The sequence below is a fragment of the Lepidochelys kempii genome, chromosome 10 (assembly GCF_965140285.1).
Source record: "Lepidochelys kempii isolate rLepKem1 chromosome 10, rLepKem1.hap1, whole genome shotgun sequence".
NCBI classification, from domain to species: domain Eukaryota; kingdom Metazoa; phylum Chordata; order Testudines; family Cheloniidae; genus Lepidochelys; species Lepidochelys kempii.
Window position 1 is genome coordinate 56,553,021 of NC_136389.1, and position 19,192 is coordinate 56,572,212.

General features: G+C 40.2%; 1 protein-coding gene across 2 annotated transcripts in view; it reads left to right on the forward strand.

Annotated features, from left to right (window-relative positions):
• Nucleotides 1-19,192, forward strand: part of LRRC49 (leucine rich repeat containing 49) — a 115,470-nt gene that overhangs the window by 2,313 nt on the left and 93,965 nt on the right. For both annotated transcript variants that reach the window (XM_073303708.2, XM_073303709.2), the window contains exons 2-6: nucleotides 1,962-2,024; nucleotides 3,128-3,215; nucleotides 6,132-6,329; nucleotides 8,713-8,815; nucleotides 11,399-11,602. In XM_073303708.2, coding sequence (XP_073159809.2) covers nucleotides 1,962-2,024; nucleotides 3,128-3,215; nucleotides 6,132-6,329; nucleotides 8,713-8,815; nucleotides 11,399-11,602 — 656 coding nt within the window. The remainder of the gene's footprint in view (nucleotides 1-1,961; nucleotides 2,025-3,127; nucleotides 3,216-6,131; nucleotides 6,330-8,712; nucleotides 8,816-11,398; nucleotides 11,603-19,192) is intronic.

Consider the following 19,192-nt stretch of genomic DNA (forward strand, 5'->3'; position numbering starts at 1 on the left):
TCATTTCCTGCCCCCTGACTCACCCCTCAGAACCCCCGACCCATCCAACCCCCACCCCCTGCTCCCTGTCCCCTGACTGCCCTGATCCGTATCCACACCCCCGCTCTCTGACAGACCCCCTGGGACTCCCACGCCCTATGCAACGTCCCCATCCCCTGACCGCCGCCCCCAGAACCTCCGAACCATTCAAACCCCTCTGTCCCCTGACCGCTGCCCAAAATCTTCTGCCCCTTATCCAACCCCTCGGCCCCAACCCGGCAGCGTGTTGGAGCCAGACACGCTGATCCGCTGGAGCAAGCAACCCCACCCCCCAGAGCACTGCTTTACCACATTATACCCAAATTCGTATTATATCATGCCGTGTTATATCAGGGTAGAGATGTATGTATGTTTCATACTGTGCCCCCTAGGTGTGTGAACTGCTTTGTACATTTCTACTAAACAGTTGTGATTATTTATTTAGAAGTGTTTTGAAAGATTAGCTTTAAGCTTTGTAATGTAAATAATAAACATTTTAAAAACCTGATATTTGTCCCTTAAAAAGGTCTAAGAGGGATATTTTTCCATTTAAAAATGTAACTACCTCTGAGGGGGAGAAAAAAAAGAGTGGTTATTTCAAGCTGGTTTTTGTATGTGTGCTTTAATGACTAAGACTATGTCTACATTACACACCACTTTCAGTGGGGTATAGGGTATGTGTAGCTATGTACCTCAGTGAAAAGCCAGCTGCATCCATACTGCAGGTGTATAGCTACATGTCTCAGTGTGAAAAGCTCTAACAGGTGAGTAAGAAGACCTCCCCCTGCCAGAGTCTTTCCCTGCTGTGCAGGGAGGTTCCAGCAGCTCTATTGTCAGAGTCTTTCCCTACACTAGGGAAATGCTCCAGCAGCTGGGAGGCAGGGGGACACTACATGACTAAAAATAGCATTCTAGATGGGAAGACACAGCTTGGGTGAGTAGAGAGCACTGTAGGGTATGTACTCATATACATAGTCACGCCCTTCCATGTGTCTTTACTTCACTGTTTACACTGCTGTTTAAACTTCTGCTGGGGGGCTATTTGAGTATGTACTCTACATCAGGGATGGGCAAACTTTTTGGCCCGAGGGCCACATCTGTGTATGGAAATTGTATGGCGAGCCATGAATGTTCACGAAATTGGGGTTGGGTTGCAGGAGGGGATGGGGGGTGCGGGTTCTGGGGTGGGGCTGGGATGAGGGGTTTGGGGTGCAGGAGAGTGCTCTGGGCTGGGATCGAGGGGTTTGGAGGGTGGGAGGTGGATCAGGGCAGGGGATTGGGGTGCAGGAGGAGGTCAGGGGTGCAGTCTCCAGGCGGCGCTTACCTCAAGTAGCTCCCGGAAGCAGCAGCATCCTACTGCGTCCAGCTCCTACACGGAGATGTGGCCAGGTGGCTCTGCGCGAGCTGCCTCCCCCGCAGCTCCCATTAGCCACGGTTCCCGGCCAATGGGAGCTGCAGGGGCAGCGCTTAGGGCGGGGAGAGCATGTGGATCCCCTTGGCTGTCCCTATACATAGGAGCTGGAGGGGGAACATGCCGCTGCTTCCAGGAACTGTGCGGAGCGGGGCAAGCCCCAGACCCCACTCCATGGCAGTAGCTCGAGGGCCGGGTTAAAACGTCTGATGGGCTGGACGTGGACTGTAGTTTGCCCACCCCTGCTCTACATACTACCAAAAGATGCATGCAGTGTAGACCAGAGTTCCAGATGCTGCTTGAGTGTAAAATGGAAAGAAAGTATGATGGGGGTGATCAGTGAGTACAGATTACCATAAATGAATATACTTTTGTCCCTTCTGACGGTATTATCTAAGACAGCCTTCTTTATTGGATGAATTATTATATTTAGAGAATTTCCCTCATTAATAAGGTATATTTAGCCTTTTGTTTTAAGCAGTCAGTTTTTGCAAAATGCCATCTGTTTTTTGGGTTTTTTTTCAATTTACAGGTTAACAACTGTGGACTTCACCTGGTTCTTCAAACCTCTTCAGTGGCAGAGAGAAATAAGCCAGTAAGATCCAAATATGATTTTTTTTTAAATTACTGAAATGTAACTTAATTAGTTATTCCAACTGTATTAGTTAATACAGATGCAAAAATACTCTTGTACTTAGTATGTTGTTTTGTAAAGATTTATTTCCGCCATCGGGGACAGGTGCTATATAAAGTAAAAGCACTGGGGTTAATCACTGCTTTGCTATGAACCCAGAATAAGTTTCAGCATCTTGTTGTGCCTCCTTTCTGTTTTTCCTACTGCTCTGGGTGGGGAGTCTATCTGGTGCAGTGCATGTTTTCCAGTTCAGCTGTGCTGGCCAGTGTATTGTGGGGGGTGCAGTCATGTCTCAATTCCCATCTTTTTCTTCTTGCCTATGTGCTTGAGGAAGTGGAAGAGTGGCCAAGTAGAGACTGCTCCCCCTCTAGTACCACTCTCCAGCATGTGTTTGACTCATTATTATTAAGAAAACAGATTTCTTGTTACTGTATTCATGCCTAGTACCCTGAAAATAATTGTATATTGCACGTGCAAGATTTGACATTGGAGGCAATCTTTTTTAATCTACTGAATTCTTGCATTTATATTCTAAAAATAAAGATCTTCAATAGAATTATTCTTTTAATGGATATCTATTTTATAAATAACACATTTTTGGCTGAGATTTTCAAAGCCAGCAAAACAATGTAGACACCCAGTAGCTATTAATTTTAATGGGAAGTGGGTGTTCAAATTCTCTAGGCAACTTTGAAAACCTCAGCCTAACTGAAGTACTGTTTGTACCTTCTGTCCATTTTCTTGTTGATAATGAAATATTTTAAATGAACATAATTTTATCTAATCTGTTTTAGATATTTATAATATGCCTGTTCAATAAACCTGTCATATAAAGTCTTTCTGGTACTTCACAGTGAAATCTGAATATTACTGCCTTATTGAAGTGAATAATACATTTTAACGTGGGATAAATCAACTATTAATGATCATTCCCCAGAAAAGAAATATCTACCTTAAATAAATTATAATAACCGTGTTCCAAATTTATACAGTTAACTGTAAAACAATATGTGTGTTTAAAAATCTTGTTTCACATATGTCATATTTTAAACATTGTGTTGCAGTTTGAATTCAGGGTAAATAAAGACCAGTCGTCTTTCCACAACAGGCTCTTGCAACATGATCTGGAAAAAAACTATTCAGGAAAACAAGGTAAAGTTTCCTTTTCTAGTTAACTTCTATAACCGCATTAATTATAGAAAGAAAAAGTGTGACTAGCAAACAGGAACTTATTTAACAGGACATACACTGAGTACACTTTGAAAAATAATTATTATTTCTGGCATATGAAAGACTTGACTGTATTCTCATCTTGGTGCATGGCCACAGGGGAGACTAGCTCTAGTTATTATTTTTTGTTTGTTTCAAATTCACTGTAATAATGTAATATTGGTGTTGTTTGCTGCTTTACCACGTAATGCTATTTGCCAATTCATTATTTAGGTAATGTAGTTTTTCATATAATAATCATGTCTTGCTTTATAAAAATCATAGAAATTGTCCATCATTTCATGGAAACTTTGTAAACATGTAAACATTTGTAGGACAACACAGTGAGTTTTGCACTGAAATAGTCTGTGCTGTGTCAGCTTTGAATGATAGAATTTAAATGTTTACAAGGCTGTTAATCCAGCATCTTGGAAAAAGGTTATTTCTCAGTCTTCTGATGCTTTTTTGAAGTACTTTGAAATCAGGAATTTTGTCACTTGCACTACTATCTAGTTACCAGAACAGAATATGTAGGGAGTTTCAGTGTAAACCTGGGTGTCTGACATATCACACTCTGTTAATTTGCTGCTTAGCTGAGGAACTAGCTCTTTAACACAATTACAGACCTAGTTTTGGGGAACTAATAGTTTTCTTTTGAATAAGGTTGGGGAAATATGTTAAATATGGGGACCATCTACTATGATGATATCCCTTGATATCAAAAGTAAGAAAGTAACCAATATTCATTTTATGTGAATGTATTATGTTGAACTTGTGTGTGTGTGTGATTACTGTCTCCTATTCTATCAGTACCCATAGGCTCCATGAGCTCAAAAAATTCAGACTGTTTCTCCTAAATCTGTTGCTTCAATAATTGGGATAGTTGAATAGTTCTTTCTGGAGCACTTTGTAACTTTTAACTATCTGTGCCAGAAGAAGAATTTTTTGTTTGTTTGATTGAACTAGACAAGACTGTTTTTAGATCAAGGTCCCGTTTAAAGAGGAGAATGATTCCACTGGGAAGAAAATAGGGGTCATTTTCCTCGTGAATTTTTTTAAACAACAAAACATCTTAGCTGTATGGCAGTGAAAGCCATATAAGATTTCACTGCCAATTGTACTGTGGATGGAAGGAGCCATAAAATTCATCACGTTTTTTGCCATGTTGCTGCTGCCTGCATCCTACAGGAATTGTGATTGGAGTGAACATAAGATTGGTTTGATTACAGTGATATGGAAGTCTCCAAACACCAATCGGTTTTTTATGTATGTGTGACATACCATGGTACAATCCAGACTAATGAGCAACTGTGTCACCCCTGCCCTGCAACCTTGGGTGCCTTACAATGCCTTGCTGAAGTTGCTCTCACCTGGGCTGCTCACAAACAGTCTTCCAGCATAAGTTTCTGTTTATGGCGGCAGCCTGCCAGACACACTTGGGTTACACTCTAGCTCTCACTAGCCTTGGTTTTATTGCAGGATGACCCCAATAGACCCCCAGTCTTAGATTTCCCCTCAGAAATGTATGTCCTGTACTGCCTAGCCCTCTCTTGGACAGTACCAGTTATATTAAGTCCATTATTCCTTTAAGAGATATGCACACAACTTGTCACCCACAATGGAGTTACCCAGAAACTTCAATTTAAACACATTGGATTAGACAAAACAATAAAAAAAGTTTACTAACTACAAAGAGAGAGATTTTAAGTGAGCACAAGTAATAAGTTACAAAAGTCAGAAATGGTTACAAGAAAAATAATGTTTACTAATACCTAACTTAACAAACTATATCAGATTCAAGCAGAGTTTCTCAGGACATGCTTTCAGCAGTCTGACTGACCAAGCCCTATAGGTCAGGACCCCTCCCCCAGAATCTAACAGATGTTTCCTTTGCTGCTTCAATTTCAGTGAATGCGATAGGCAGGGAGAGAGAAAGAGAAAGGGGAGCCTTGGGATGTTTGTCCCTCCTTTTTCTAGTTTCAGTCCCTCTCTTGAGAAACATTTCCAGCTGAGCACTAGGAGTCAAAGAATCTGTGTGGAAGGATGTTCCCTTCTGGGTTTTTTCACCTGTTTGACCTTTTTTTATTTCCCTTCATGCTTGATGACTCTGTGCTCTGTTTAATTTGCATTTAAGCAGTAAACACATTCCTTTGTTTAGGACAGACCTGTTTGCCAACTTCTGTTTTGGCAGGAGTCGGGGGTTTGGAACATATGTTAATAACATCATACAGGGAAATCTTATAACTTCACATATAATGTTGCCACACACATTTTATCAGGATGATACTGACCAACAAATTAGCAGTTTTCAGATGATACCTTACAGGGCATACTTGTACAAAGGTTATTACAATAGTGTGTAGGGTATGAATACAGGGGTGTATTCTGTCACAGCATGTCCAGTTCTTTTTAAAGAATACAAATAAACAAAATACTCTTTAACATAATGATTTTGTAGACAAATAAACGACTGATTTCTAGATAGCTTGTGTAGTTTATTTCATTGGCGCTGGAGCACCCACATGGAAAAAAGGTGGGTGCTGAGGAGCCCCTATCATCTCCCACCCCCCTGCCTGCCGGCGGGTCCCATGGATCAGCGCCTCCCACCTGCTGTGAACAGCTGTTTCGAAGTGCAGGAGGCTGGGAGGGTGGGGGGAGGAGTGAGGACATGGCACGCTTAAGAGAGGGGATGGAGCGGGGATGGGAAGGGGTGGGCCTTAGGAGAAGAATGGAGTAGGGATGGGGCCTGGGTGAGAGTCGGGGTCGAACACCCCTGGCTCTTCGGAAAGTCAGCTCCTGTGGTTTATTTTATTGTGCAATGAACTGCAGGTTTGTGGTAATTTATATTTTTTCCTCCAGGAGATGGAAGATTATTGACCCCTTTGGTGCGTAATAAGCAAGTGTATGTCCCAGTAGCAGCCAATTTGGCAGAACTTTCTGGTCTGGAATTGAAACAAGGTGCAGGCTGTCTATCAGCATTTGGAGATTCTTCTATTCATACTCCTACAAAATCCAGAACCCGACAGGGCTGTCATAGCGCTGGTCCAAATATTTCAGGTAACTATGGAGACTAGTCTGTGTTGATAAGTAGTCCAATTTTTTTCTTTCTAATTATGTGTCTTATGGAAAAGTTATAGGTTACAACTCCTCATGCCTCTCCAGTTGCCAGGATGTGTGGCTAATCAGAAAGCACTGGCTGCTAATCCTTTATGTTTTTGTATTATGAGTATCAGAATGAGCCTTATCAATAAATTGTTAGTTATAGTTTTACATTAAAAGGACCTCTTTTCTTAAATATAGATTTCTTCTTCTTCTTCCCTAAGTTTTGTATTGTCTGTATGAACCATTGTCCAATATTATACCATACTCCACGCAGGCTTCCTGTTACATTTCAGATTGTTTTTCAAGTCTTTGATCTTGCATGTATTGGTCCAAACAATTAAATTAAACTTATTTAATTTTCTCTTTGGTCCTATCTATTCATTATATCCCCCCATGTCATTATTGCTTTTTTTTGTGGGGGGGGGGGGAGGAATTATCTTACTCTCCCTCTCTGCTCCCCACAAAAAAATAAAAACGAAGTTTGGGTTGCTCCAGGAATTTAGCATGAAAATTAGGGGAAAGTGCCGAAAGTGTTATGTTTTTAAACAAGAATCCTACCTAATCACAGTATTCATCAGTATGTCTGGTCCAGGGGCAGGCAAACTTTTTGGCCTGAGGGCCACATCAGGTTTCCAAAATTTTATGGTGGGCCGGTTAGGGGAGGCTGTGCCTCCCCAAACAGCCAGGTGTGGCCTGGCCCCCGACCCCTATCTGACCAACCCTGCTTCTCGCCCCCCTAACGGCCCCCTCGGGGCTCCTGCCCCATCCACCACCCCCGTCCCCTGATGGCCCCCGCCCCGAAAGCCCCCCACCACCCCATCCAACCCTTCCTCTCCTTCTGACTGCCCTCCCGGGACCCCTGCCCCCATTCAACCCCCCTGTTTCCTGCCCTCTGACCACCTCGACCCCTATCCACCCCCCCAGCCCCGACCACCCCCTCGAACTCTCCTGCCATCCATCCAACCCTCTCTGCCCCCTTACCTCGCTGCCTGGAGCGCTGGCGGTGCTACAGCCATGCTGCCGCACAGCACAGAGCACTGGGTCAGGCTGGGGGTCTGCAGCTGCACTGCCCCAGGAGCTCGCAGGCCCCTCCCCCCCGCCCAGAGCATCGCGCCAGCAGCGCAGTGAGCTGAGGCTGCACGTGGGGCGGGGGGCTAGCCTCCTGGGCCAGGAGCTGGGCTGGAGGGTCCCATGGGCCGTAGTTTGCCCACCTCTGGTCTAGTCTGACTTTAGGTTTAAAACAAAAAGGAATGAACTTTTTGATGTGTCAAAGAAACTATTCTTTGTTGCTTCTTTCAAACTTTCTTCCTCACCCTAACCCCAATTTAAACTTATTTTAATTATAAGGGAAGGAGGAATCGTGCAATCAGCTATAGGACTTGAGCCCCCATTCTTATGGGTGGGGGGAGTATGGGCACAGTGAGCTATTTCAGAAGAATAGTTTTTTGGTGAATAGTTCTCCAAATAAGTCAGAGGTTTTCAGGCTGCTTTGGTTTTGTATGTGTTTTAATGAATTTTAAGCCCCTTCTCCTCCCCGCCAATTATTTAACTATTAAGTACAGTATAGACTCCAGAGTAGCCAATTAAATTATGTCATCAAAATAGCCCTTCCTTTCTTTCACCATAACAGAGGGAGACATAGGGCCCATTCCCATAAGGTGCTGTGAACTCCTGACTGTGTGAATAATTCCATTCAGCACTTACTTGACTGGACCTTATAATGTGAGGCTGCTTCATTTTATTGTATTTTTAAAATTAAAATATCATCATCCACACCCACATGGACATATTTCCCCCTTTAAAAATATGCCTAACTTCAGGCATAGCCAGTTATAGGCTTAGAATTGGGGTGAAGTAAAATAAAATTCTTCTAGTTCACCTCTGTTTCATTTGGAAGATGTCTTCCTCAGAGTTCAGATATTGCAGTTAAATCCATGAATGCAACCTGTAACCCGATGTCTGAATGATTCTGGAGCATTCTAATACAAATAAAGGTAACTTCAAGCAGGTTCCAAATTTACAATATACTATAAACAATCAGTTGGTATCAAGCTGTGTAAAATCAACCAAATAAATAGTTACGTTTCTAAAAGCATATGTATAGTATGGTTGTAGTAACTTATAAATAGCACAAGAGAAAACATGGGTAAATAGTCATTCTAATATAAACACTGGGTAGAGTCAATTAAGTACTATGATGGAGTCCTAACATACATGTGAACAATGCATATCTTTTAATTTTTGGCACATAGGAATATTCTACCTTTATTCTGCAGAATTAGTGAAGCAACTTTTAAAATTTCTAAGTCAAGTTATTTTTTGTACGATTTTCTAATAGATAACATAAATTTTGGGAGCAGTTCATCAATCACAGCATTTCCCATTCTGCATCGTGCTGCTGATGAAAAAATACTGAATTCTGATAGGCTGACCCTTGAAAGGTGAGGAATGTTCCAATAAGATATATTTGAGAATGGTATGTTGTGTAGATGAGAAAAATGTGCACTGCACTTAAAACTTCAATGTAATTTGTCATAAATTTGACAAATATTCCATTCGTGCCTGGTCTCAGTTTGAGAGCTAACTTTTTTTTAGGGTTGACAGATATCTTTTTTGTTATATTTGAATGGGCAAACTTTTGCATTTTAACTCCTTGTAGTTTGGTCTATAATTTGAATTCTGACATGCCAGAATCTTTAAACTAAAGACGGTCTCTATTATTATTAATTAGTATTATTCAACTAATGCCCAGAGGCCCCAATTAAAATTTGGCCCCCATTTTGTTAGATGGTACAGAGATATGAAGACATGGTCCATGTTGGCCTCCATTGCTGTGGTGGCTGAGTACTACTAAAAATTTGTTCTCACAACACTCCTCTGAGGTAGAGAAGTATGGTTATCACTGTTTTAAAGATGAGGAACCGAGGCACTGAGAGGTTAAATGAGTTACAGCTGGTCACATAGGAATTCTGTAGCAAAGCCAAAAAATAAACCCTAATTTCCTGAGTCGTAGTCCAATGCATTGATCATAACATTCTTCCATATAGATAATTATTCCCTCTTGTTAAGATGCTCAAGAGATGTCCCAAAAGAAAAAGTATGCATAAAGATCATGATTAACTCGGAGTCAGGCAATGAAAGGAACGTGATCATGCATCCTGGACCTCATTCTGTCATAATAATCTGCTTTGGAGAAGCTGAACAGCCTTCCTTCCTTCCAAGATGTTCCCTTTCCCCCTTCTCCCAAATTTGGTGGTGACACATCAGAAATGTTCTGGCTTACATTAACACTAAAAATGATTCTGCTGTTTTCTGGCATCAGTAACAAGGAGCAGGCACTGATGCACCAAGGGGTCTGAATGCCAGAGAGACGTGAGGTGAGGACAGAACACCCTAGCTTGGGCACCAGTGTACAGAGAAATATTTAGTAAAACACTTAGGAAGCTGCACAAAGAAAGCTGGTTCATGCATTGCTTATGGTTTTACAAGAAAAATACTGTGCTGAAACATGGAGGGCAGGTGCTGTGGAAGATACTGAAACACTGGAGAGAAAGCATGTCACAGCGTGAGTGAACATGTCAAAATATGCACTGGCACTCCCCAGCTGGTGTCAAAACCCTAGGTAGAAATTGAAGCCATTGCTAAAAGCTAGTGGAGTGTCCTGTAACTATCTTTTGTCCAACAGTCTGGAAAAAATGGTGACAAGTCACAGCAGAATTTGTGAATTTTGCAAAATCTTAATTTTATATAAATTAGTTTAAAGGAGAATTTTTCTCTTCTCTAGTGCAAATTTGTTTTGATTCTTCCATCCCTAATAGATGCCTTATAAATGGGCATCCCATCTGAAAATTGTAAAAATACTATATTTTGCTCCTTTTCATGTAAATGGTGATAAAGTCCTGCAATAACGATGCATAATTCTTTTACGAGTCAAGTTCCTAACTAATGGTAAGATTAGAAAAATTATCTACACATTCAGGGTAAAACTCTGGCCCCATTGAGGTCAATGGGAGTTTTGTTATGGTTAGCAGGGCCAGGATTTCACCCTCACTTGTTAACTTGTCTGTCGGGTTTTATGAATTTCTGGGCTAACACATTGTGGCTATGAGGTCATTTCTGGCTACATAACTATAGTGGCATAACTTTTAGAATAATAATAAAAAAGCAAAGGTCTTAAAAATGAAATAGTAAAACAGGATAAATCCCTAGCCTGCAAAAGTTTATATCCCAGCATGTAGCTACTCCCACAAGGAGTCCCATGAGTTCAGTGGGATTCCTCCTAGAAGCCACTGTCAGAGGGGCTGTAACCCTTTGCAGCACCACACCCACAACTTGTTTTACTTTTGTGTATAGCCTAGATTGGTTTTGTTTTTACTTGTCATATTTAACGTGTATTGTTGCATTTATTAGTTTTATAAAGTAAAAGTTCAATAAACCAATGAATACCCCCCAAATATTAAAAGGATAGTTTTTGATTGGCATTAGTATAAATATGGACTGCTGATATGGTATCCAGGCTGCCACTGGCTGTTGGAAGATTAAAATGTTGACACAGAGGGGCTGATACTGAGATGATGACTCTGCAGCAACACTGCTGAGTAACAAGTAAATAAATGATGATTAAAAGAAAGGCTTTAGGAAACATTTTGAAGTCTCTGGCCATATTTATTAATACAATTTGGTGCAAAATTTATATATTGAGTTTAGTTAACATCACGTAGTTCTAACAGTTCTTAAAATAAATGAAGTTTAACAATATAGTGCAATGAAATGACTTTAGTCTATGTGTTTTATTATCAGAGTAGTTCAGATTATTAAAAGAACACTAAATACAAAACAAAAATGGAATATTGAAAATTGTCATGATCTCTTCAGGATTCTTTGGTATAATTCACATTTGCACAATATTTTTACAAATATATTTAATTCCTACTAGGGAGAGTTTGTTTTATGACTTACTTTACGTTTTTTTAATTTTCTAATAATGGATTACAAAATTATTACTTATAATCTTTCTTTTTCAGGCAAAAACTGACAGTTTGTCCAGTTATCGATGGGGAAGAACATCTTCGCCTGTTGAACTTCCAGCATAACTTTATAACTCGGATCCAGAATATCTCTAATCTGCAGCATCTTGTTTTCTTAGATTTATATGATAATCAGATAGAGGAAATAAGTGGGCTTTCAACTTTGTGGTCTCTACGTGTCCTCCTGTTGGGGAAGAACAGGTAACAAAAGTTCTTTTGAATAGATCTGTATATTTATTTATGGTGTAACACCTGTAGCCTGCATCATATCTGTTCTGTTTAAAGTTCCTGATTGTCAGATTAGTTATGAGAGCTGCAAACTGTTTCATTCGTCTCTGTTAGGACCAATGTGGAGCATGGTGCTGGGATTTTTCATTTTTCCAAAATGCCACAAAACTCAGAATTTTTGCTATGGAATTTGCCATTTTGTCTGCAGCCAGATGTTGAACAACTTTTATATCCCTATGTTGCCAGGAACTGCCTGCTGGTGACTCTTGCTCTCTAGTTTTCCCCACAAGAGGGCGTTAATTGAATTACAGTGCATAATCCCTGCACTGTTTGATGTATCCAGGTATCAGGGGGTTGGAGAACCAAGCGCTGGAGTTCAGCTTGCAGCTAGAGAGTGGAGAGAGTGAGAAGTTTGTAAGCCAAGTGGAGAATAGCACAGTAATGAAGTCCTAGGGAGTAGTGGAAAGGAGCTTCAGAAGTTGCCTACAGTCTCCCCTTTTCCTGTCATATATTGGAGGAAGGAGAGTGGAGGCTACAGGAATGGAGCTGAACGGCTCGGGCTCTATGCTCTATAGTTTTAAAAAATTGTCAAAATAATAATGACAAGTGGTAAATGAATAAGTATTTTTAACTGAGATGTGCATGGTTTTGTATGAGTAAGGGAGGATGCGAATGCAAGGTATTTCATGATGGTAGAATAAATGTTTCAGTGAAATTTAGGGTTTGCTGATGTGAAATTGGGTCCCATTGTGCCACTGTGTCTGGGGACTTGAATATAGCTTTCTGGTACAATGGAGTGGCTACACCACATTTAAATATGAAGGAGCAGACTAGTAAGTAGAGCTAAATAATATGGGATCTTGGGATCTTGAGTCTGATAGTGCTTCTAATTATACAGTTCTGTTGACAGTGTAACAAATAAGTTAAAAGTTGAAATATTAACAATTTATATTGTAATACAGGACAATGGATATTGCAAGGAGTGCACAAATTCAGATTACTATGCAAGAATTTTTAGCAATTTCTATTGACGTCCTCACTTTCAGTAAAATCATTATTTTTTTAAAAGTAAACTAGTTTATCTGCATGATTCTGAGAACAAAGGCTGGTTTAAGTTCACAGCTCCCGAAGTTATGTGGTTACATCAGAATCTCAGCTTTCATTTAAATGTAAAAATAATTTTCTAGCCCTCTGTTTTCTGGCACTCATGGTTGTAAAGAAAAACTTGAAAATGTGACCCAAATATAACTTGTGCAGTGACAGCTAGTTGATTCTGCAGTCAGCCTGAAACAAAAGCTTTGAGAGAGGTGAACTGTATCTCAGAAGGGTGTTAACTTCAGGACCCACTGTTCTGAGGTGAGGGGGAGCCTGAGGTGGGGGGAAAATGGGAGTCTTAAGCTGCTACCCTCCTTTCTGCCACAACCATTCGAAAAGGAAGTGGTGGCCATAGCATGGGAGCGGGAGCATGGGGACAGAACCATTGTGGGGTCTCTGTTGTACCTAAGGCATACATTGCTCCAGTACAGCCCTGCTGAAAAGTGCATCTTAAACCTGAAGAAATTAACTAACACAATAGGGCTTGGCATCTTTGATACACCCCTATACAACGCTGCTGATGCCTGATTGTTCCAAAGGGGGTGTGTGGTTGACTGGTCAGTTTGTAACTCTGGTGTTCGTAACTCTGAGGTTCTACTGTAAATTGAATTGGTTTACATCAATGTAATTGATAACAGATTCTGGCCCATCAGCATAGGAATGAATCTGTTTCAAAACTAAACCTAGAATGTCAGTTAATTTAAAGTATGCAAATATACAAATATGAAGTTTTCAGTGGAGTAAATGCCTCCACGGTTTTAGGATTGTGAAGTTAAATTTCTTTCACTCTTAAACACTGTACACATGGCTGGATATCAGGTTTCAAGAAAAGATATAAGCTTGCGATCTTAACACTTTACTTTGCTTAGATGAGGCATGATATTTAGTAGGAATTCTTTGGATTAACTGGATTAACTTTGAATTCTCCTAGGTATCAATTTCTGTATGCTATTAGGTTCTCAATGTTAATGGCTTTTCTCTGTGGGAGATGCTAGAAGTCATCTACTTCAGATCAAGTTTTGTCTCAGATCTGGCGTTCAGGTCAGGTCTTTTTTTGATTTTGGTCAAACTTGTTCAGGGAATACTGGGTGTTAGTTTTAAAGAAATTAATCACTTAGGGACTTCTGCGCCAAAGAAGATTTATTAAGGAGTTTCCTCTCTGGTGCCTTGGACACTGAACTACCTTTCAATGAGATAAGGTGAGAGTTACCAGTCTTTCCCAGTAGTTGTTCACTTTCGCTAACTGCCCAGGTTTGCTAGTCTGCTGTTTCTGTTTGTCTCTTTATTAGATGGTACTATGTTGCGGGAATGCCTGGTTCTGATTGTTTTTTTCATCTCCTCTCTGAATCTTAAAGTTCTCTCTCCCCTTTGTCCCCTCAGCTCAAACCAAATCTCAGTTTCTCCTATGACATGGATACTTTTTCACTGTACTGATGAGGGTGGAATTTACATAAACATAAATCAGCTGAGTTTGAATGGACTGAAAATAGAGAAGGGCCTTGGGTTATAAGCCACCAGGCACCATTCCAGGAAGTTTCCATGGAAACACTCATTAAAACAGGTGTTTTATCTGTCTTACCCTCATCTTCCCTTAGTAGTTTAAAAAAATTCAGAAAGACACATAGGAGCAACAAATTTAACCCTTTTCTTTCTGGAACTGGAGTGGTTGTTTCTACAAACAGAAGGCCTTCATTCACGAGTACACCAGTTTAAAGGAGGTTTTTTACTTGTTGATACTTGGTTGAGCTATTTTATGTTTTATTTGTGAAATTATTAAATCTCACTAGGGTAAACTCATCTTTGATATAACTCAGCAATGATGATGGAGCTAGGCTGTAAACAATAAATCTGGCCTATCATGTTTAGGCATCATGTTTTATATTTTTTCTCAAAAACTTCTTTAACTTTGCAACAGTAGTAATAATACACACAATCAGGATATCAAATGTGATGAAACAATCTGTCCAATGTACAGTGCTTTTCTAAGAATATTACATTAAAACAACAACAACAACATTTTATTGACATCCAGGGACACACAATACAAAACTAAAACTTAACCGAAACAAAAATTAGAACCCTGTCCCAAATGTTTTTAAATAACCAAAAATTGGGCAAGCTGTCTACAGATTAACTTTTATGTGTTTTGGAGAAACATAGTAAGGCTTGTGTATTGGCTAAAAATAATAAGATTTTTGCCATTTTTATTAAGAATAATAGTTGTTTTTTTAAAAAAAGTCCAAAGATTTAGTCTTAGAGAGTGAGTCCTCCATTTGTTCACATTAATTCAAGAATGGGACCCATCTCTTTAATAATCATGTATTATTGCATGTAATATCAGTTAATCTTTCCATAATAATTATATCCCATGCTTCAGTCACCCAAAATGAGGTTGAGAGCATTTTGTTTTTTTCCCAAAATAAGTCTGTCATGCCAAGGGGAGAGGTTGCCTTTCCTTTGCTGAAATATATTTTCTCACTAGAGTTTTCTCAACTGCAGGGTCCCAGGAAAACTCAACCTTTGTAATTTTTTTTCTTAAATTAGAGGATACTTCTAATCAGAAAGCTTGAGGAAACCATAACAGTCCCACTAAATACATAAGTGTTCCACTTTTCCCACATTTATACCAATGTTTATTAAAGACTGCTCTATTTATTCTTTTCTTTTAATGTTAAAATGGGCCAAAACCTGAACTATGTTTCTGTATCCTTCCTCAGCTAAAACTGGATCATAGCTGAACCATCCCGATATTCATTTCTTTTTGCAAAAGATATAACTGAAGAAGGTTCTGTAAAACCAAACCTATTCTATTTTTGTATAATGAACTTTCCATTCTTGCTGTCTTCTCCAGATGTCCACTCTTAACAGATGTTGAAAAGGAACTTGCAAAAAGCCAGTTTAGGCTCTAACATGCTCTGAGCATTGGCCATTTCCTTTCTAAATACCCATTGGGTGCACATTGCTCCATCAAGTTCTGTTCCATTTTTTCCAGCTGTTGGTGTTCTGAACCACTTTGCATTTGCTTTAGTAGTGTTCAATGTTTTCCTTTGTATTTAGCTTTTGTAGGAATAGTTTAGTCTTAATTTTGTTAGGTTTTTTATTTTAAAGAGTTAAAGGTGATCTTGCCAAAACCAGCGTCGTGCCAAAAACAGTATGTGATGTTGTCATAATAGATTTGTTACTAGCAAGCACACTACACTTTTTCAGTCCTTCCCTTCCACTCTTCCAGAAAAAAGGTCTCATTTGGACCTTTTGTTTCTGAGCCTGAATTCTTTAAACAGGTCAGTATTAATTTTTCACTCAGTGTATAGGCTGGAAGAAAGTTTTTCTCTAGTTATTGCCAGAAGCTAATCTACAGAACGGCTAACGTGTGCCTCAAACTTCACTGCAGCAAGGTGGTAGTCCCAAGTAAACTTAGCCACTTCTAATCTCAAACCATCTATCTCCAGTCATCAAACTTTCCTCTTTTTTTAACTGCATATCAATTCACCATCTTGGAGTAGTAAATGTTGAAGACGTTACGTAAGATATACATGCTCCAATTCTTACAATCATCTTTTCCTGCTGAACTTTTTTACATGAAACTTTTATCAATATTTCCACAAAAGTTTCCTACTTTTAATGTACACATGAGCCCATGTAATCTTGTCATTGAAGATTGTCTCTAAAAGTAGTTTTAATATTTTGCACATTTCTCTGCTACGGATGAAGGCGTCTGTCTTTCTGCACACAAAGTAGGCTGTTAAATTGGTCCCTTCCAGCCAGTTTAAATATTTTCTACAAGTAGTTCATCTTTAGATGGGAAGACAGTACATAGACTGGATGGTGGATTTTCCCACTGGTTCATGGTTTCTGCTATGGTGGTAGGAAATACAACTAGCAAATAGCGTAACTACAAAAATATAGGCCAAATCCTGAAACCTTTACTCGTATGAGTACTCCTATCTAATCGATAGGCGTAGTTGTGTCACTAAGGGCTGTATGATGAGACTCTGTGTTTGTTCAAGTCATTCATATCGACCATCTCCAGCAAAAGGCTGTACTTTATCGCTTGAATTGGAAAAATCATTAAGCAAATTTTAGGTGGTTTATGCACCTGATTACCAAGGAAGTGTTTTCTAATGTTAAAAGAAAAAAATCCTATAAAGTTGTCAGAAAGTATTGTATTATTCCTATTTATTTGGGGGCCTTAGCTTTTTGCACTGCAGCATTAAATATTTTACTTATGACTTTTAAGCATATTGCCTAGTACTACATAAAACAATTATTATTTAAGAGTGCTATGAAAGGTCAAAGTTTCCAAATAGTAATAACATCAGAGTGCTGGTATAGTATGCTGTATATAAAAGTTGTGGTTTGGAAACAGCCATTGAAGAGTTGTATTTTGATAAATGGCTAGAAAGAACCCTTTTTTTTACCTTGTTCTGGTTTTTCTAATTGGTTCTTGAAGAATAGAACATGGGATGTTTAATACAGTCTGCCAGTAGGTGATGCTGTTGTCTACATAATAATGTATGGTGACTTGAGGTTGGAATCTCAGCAAATGGAACAGAACAAAATAAAAAAAAGCAGTAAAATAGTAGGACTCTTCAGGGCTCTGAGTTAGGCCTTGGTAAGGAGTGGAATGTGCTTGAGAAGAGATGTTGCCAGCCACAGAAATCTCAGCAGCTCTCCAACATCACTTTCTACAAGCTATTACTCTCTGATCCCACTGAGAGTTACCAAAAGAAACTACACCATCTGCTCTAGAAACTGCCTGTAAAAGCACAAGAACAAATCTGCACAGACACACCCCTAGAACCCAGACCAGGGGTATTCTGTCTGCTACCCAAGATCCATAAACCTGGAAATCCTGGACACCCCATCATCTCAGGCATTGGCACCCTGACAGCAGGATTGTCTGGCTATGTAGACTCCCTCCTCAGGCCCTATGCTACCAGCACTCCCTGCTATCTTCGAGACACCACTGACTTCCTGAGGAAACTACAATCCATCGGTGATCTTCCTAAAAACACCATCCTGGCCACTATGGATATAGAAGCCCTCTACACCAACATTTCACACAAAGATGGACTACAAGCCGGCAGGAACAGTATCCCCGATAATGTCACGGCAAACCTGGTGGCTGAACTTTGTGACTTTGTCCTCACCCATAACTGTTTCACATCTGGGGACAATGTATACCTTCAAATCAGCGGCACTGCTATGGGTACCCGCATAGCCCCACAGTATGCCAACATTTTTATGGTTGACTTAGAACAACGCTTCCTCAGCTCTCGCCTCCTAATGCCCCTACTCTACTTGCGCTACATTGATGTCATCTCCATCATCTGGACCCATGGAAAAGAAGCCCTTGAGGAATTCCACCATGATTTCAACAATTTCCATCCCACCATCAACCTCAGCCTGGACCAGTCCACACAAGAGATCCACTTCCTGGACACTACGGTGCTAATAAGCGATGGTCACATAAACACCACCTTATACCGGAAACCTACTGACCGCTATACTTAACCTACATGCCTCCAGCTTTCATCCAGACCACACCACACGATCCATTGTCTACAGCCAAGCTCTACGATACAACCGCATTTGCTCCAACCTCTCAGACAGAGACAAACACCTATAAGATCTCTATCAAGCATTCTTACAACTACAGTACCCACCTGCTGAAGTGAAGAAACAGATTGACAGAGCCAGAAGAGTACCCAGAAGTCACCTACTACAGGACTGGCCCAACAAAGAAAATAACAGAATGCCGCTAGCCATCACCTTCAGCCCCCAACTAAAACCTCTCCAACGCATCATCAAGGATCTACAACCTATCCTAAAGGATGACCCATCGCTCTCACAGACCTTGGGAGACAGGCCAGTCCTTGCTTACGGACTGCCCCCCATCCTGAAGCAAATACTCACCAGCAACCACACAACAAAACCACTAATCCAGGAACCTATCCTTGCAACAAAGCCTGTTGCCAACTGTGTCCACATAGCTATTCAGGGGACACCATCATAGGGCCTAATGACATCACCCACACTATCAGAGGTTCATTCACCTGCACATCTACCAATGTGATAGATGCCATCGTGTGCCAGCAATGCCTCTCTGCCATGTACATTGGCCAAACGGAACAGTCTCTACGTAAAAGAGTAAATCAGACGTCAGGAATTATAACATTCAAAAACCAGTCGGAGAACACTTCAATCTCTTTGGTCACTCGATTACAGACCTAAAAGTGGCAATTCTTCAACAGAAAATCTTCAAAAACAGACTCCAACGAGAGACTGCTGAATTGGAATTAATTTGCAAACTGGATAGAATTAACTTAGGCTTGAATAAAGACTGGGAGTGGATGAGTCATTACACAAAGTAAAACTATTTCCCCTTGTTTATTTCCCCTCCTACTGTTCTTGTCAACTGCTGGAAATGGCCCACCTTGATTATCACTACAAAAGGTTCCCCTCCCC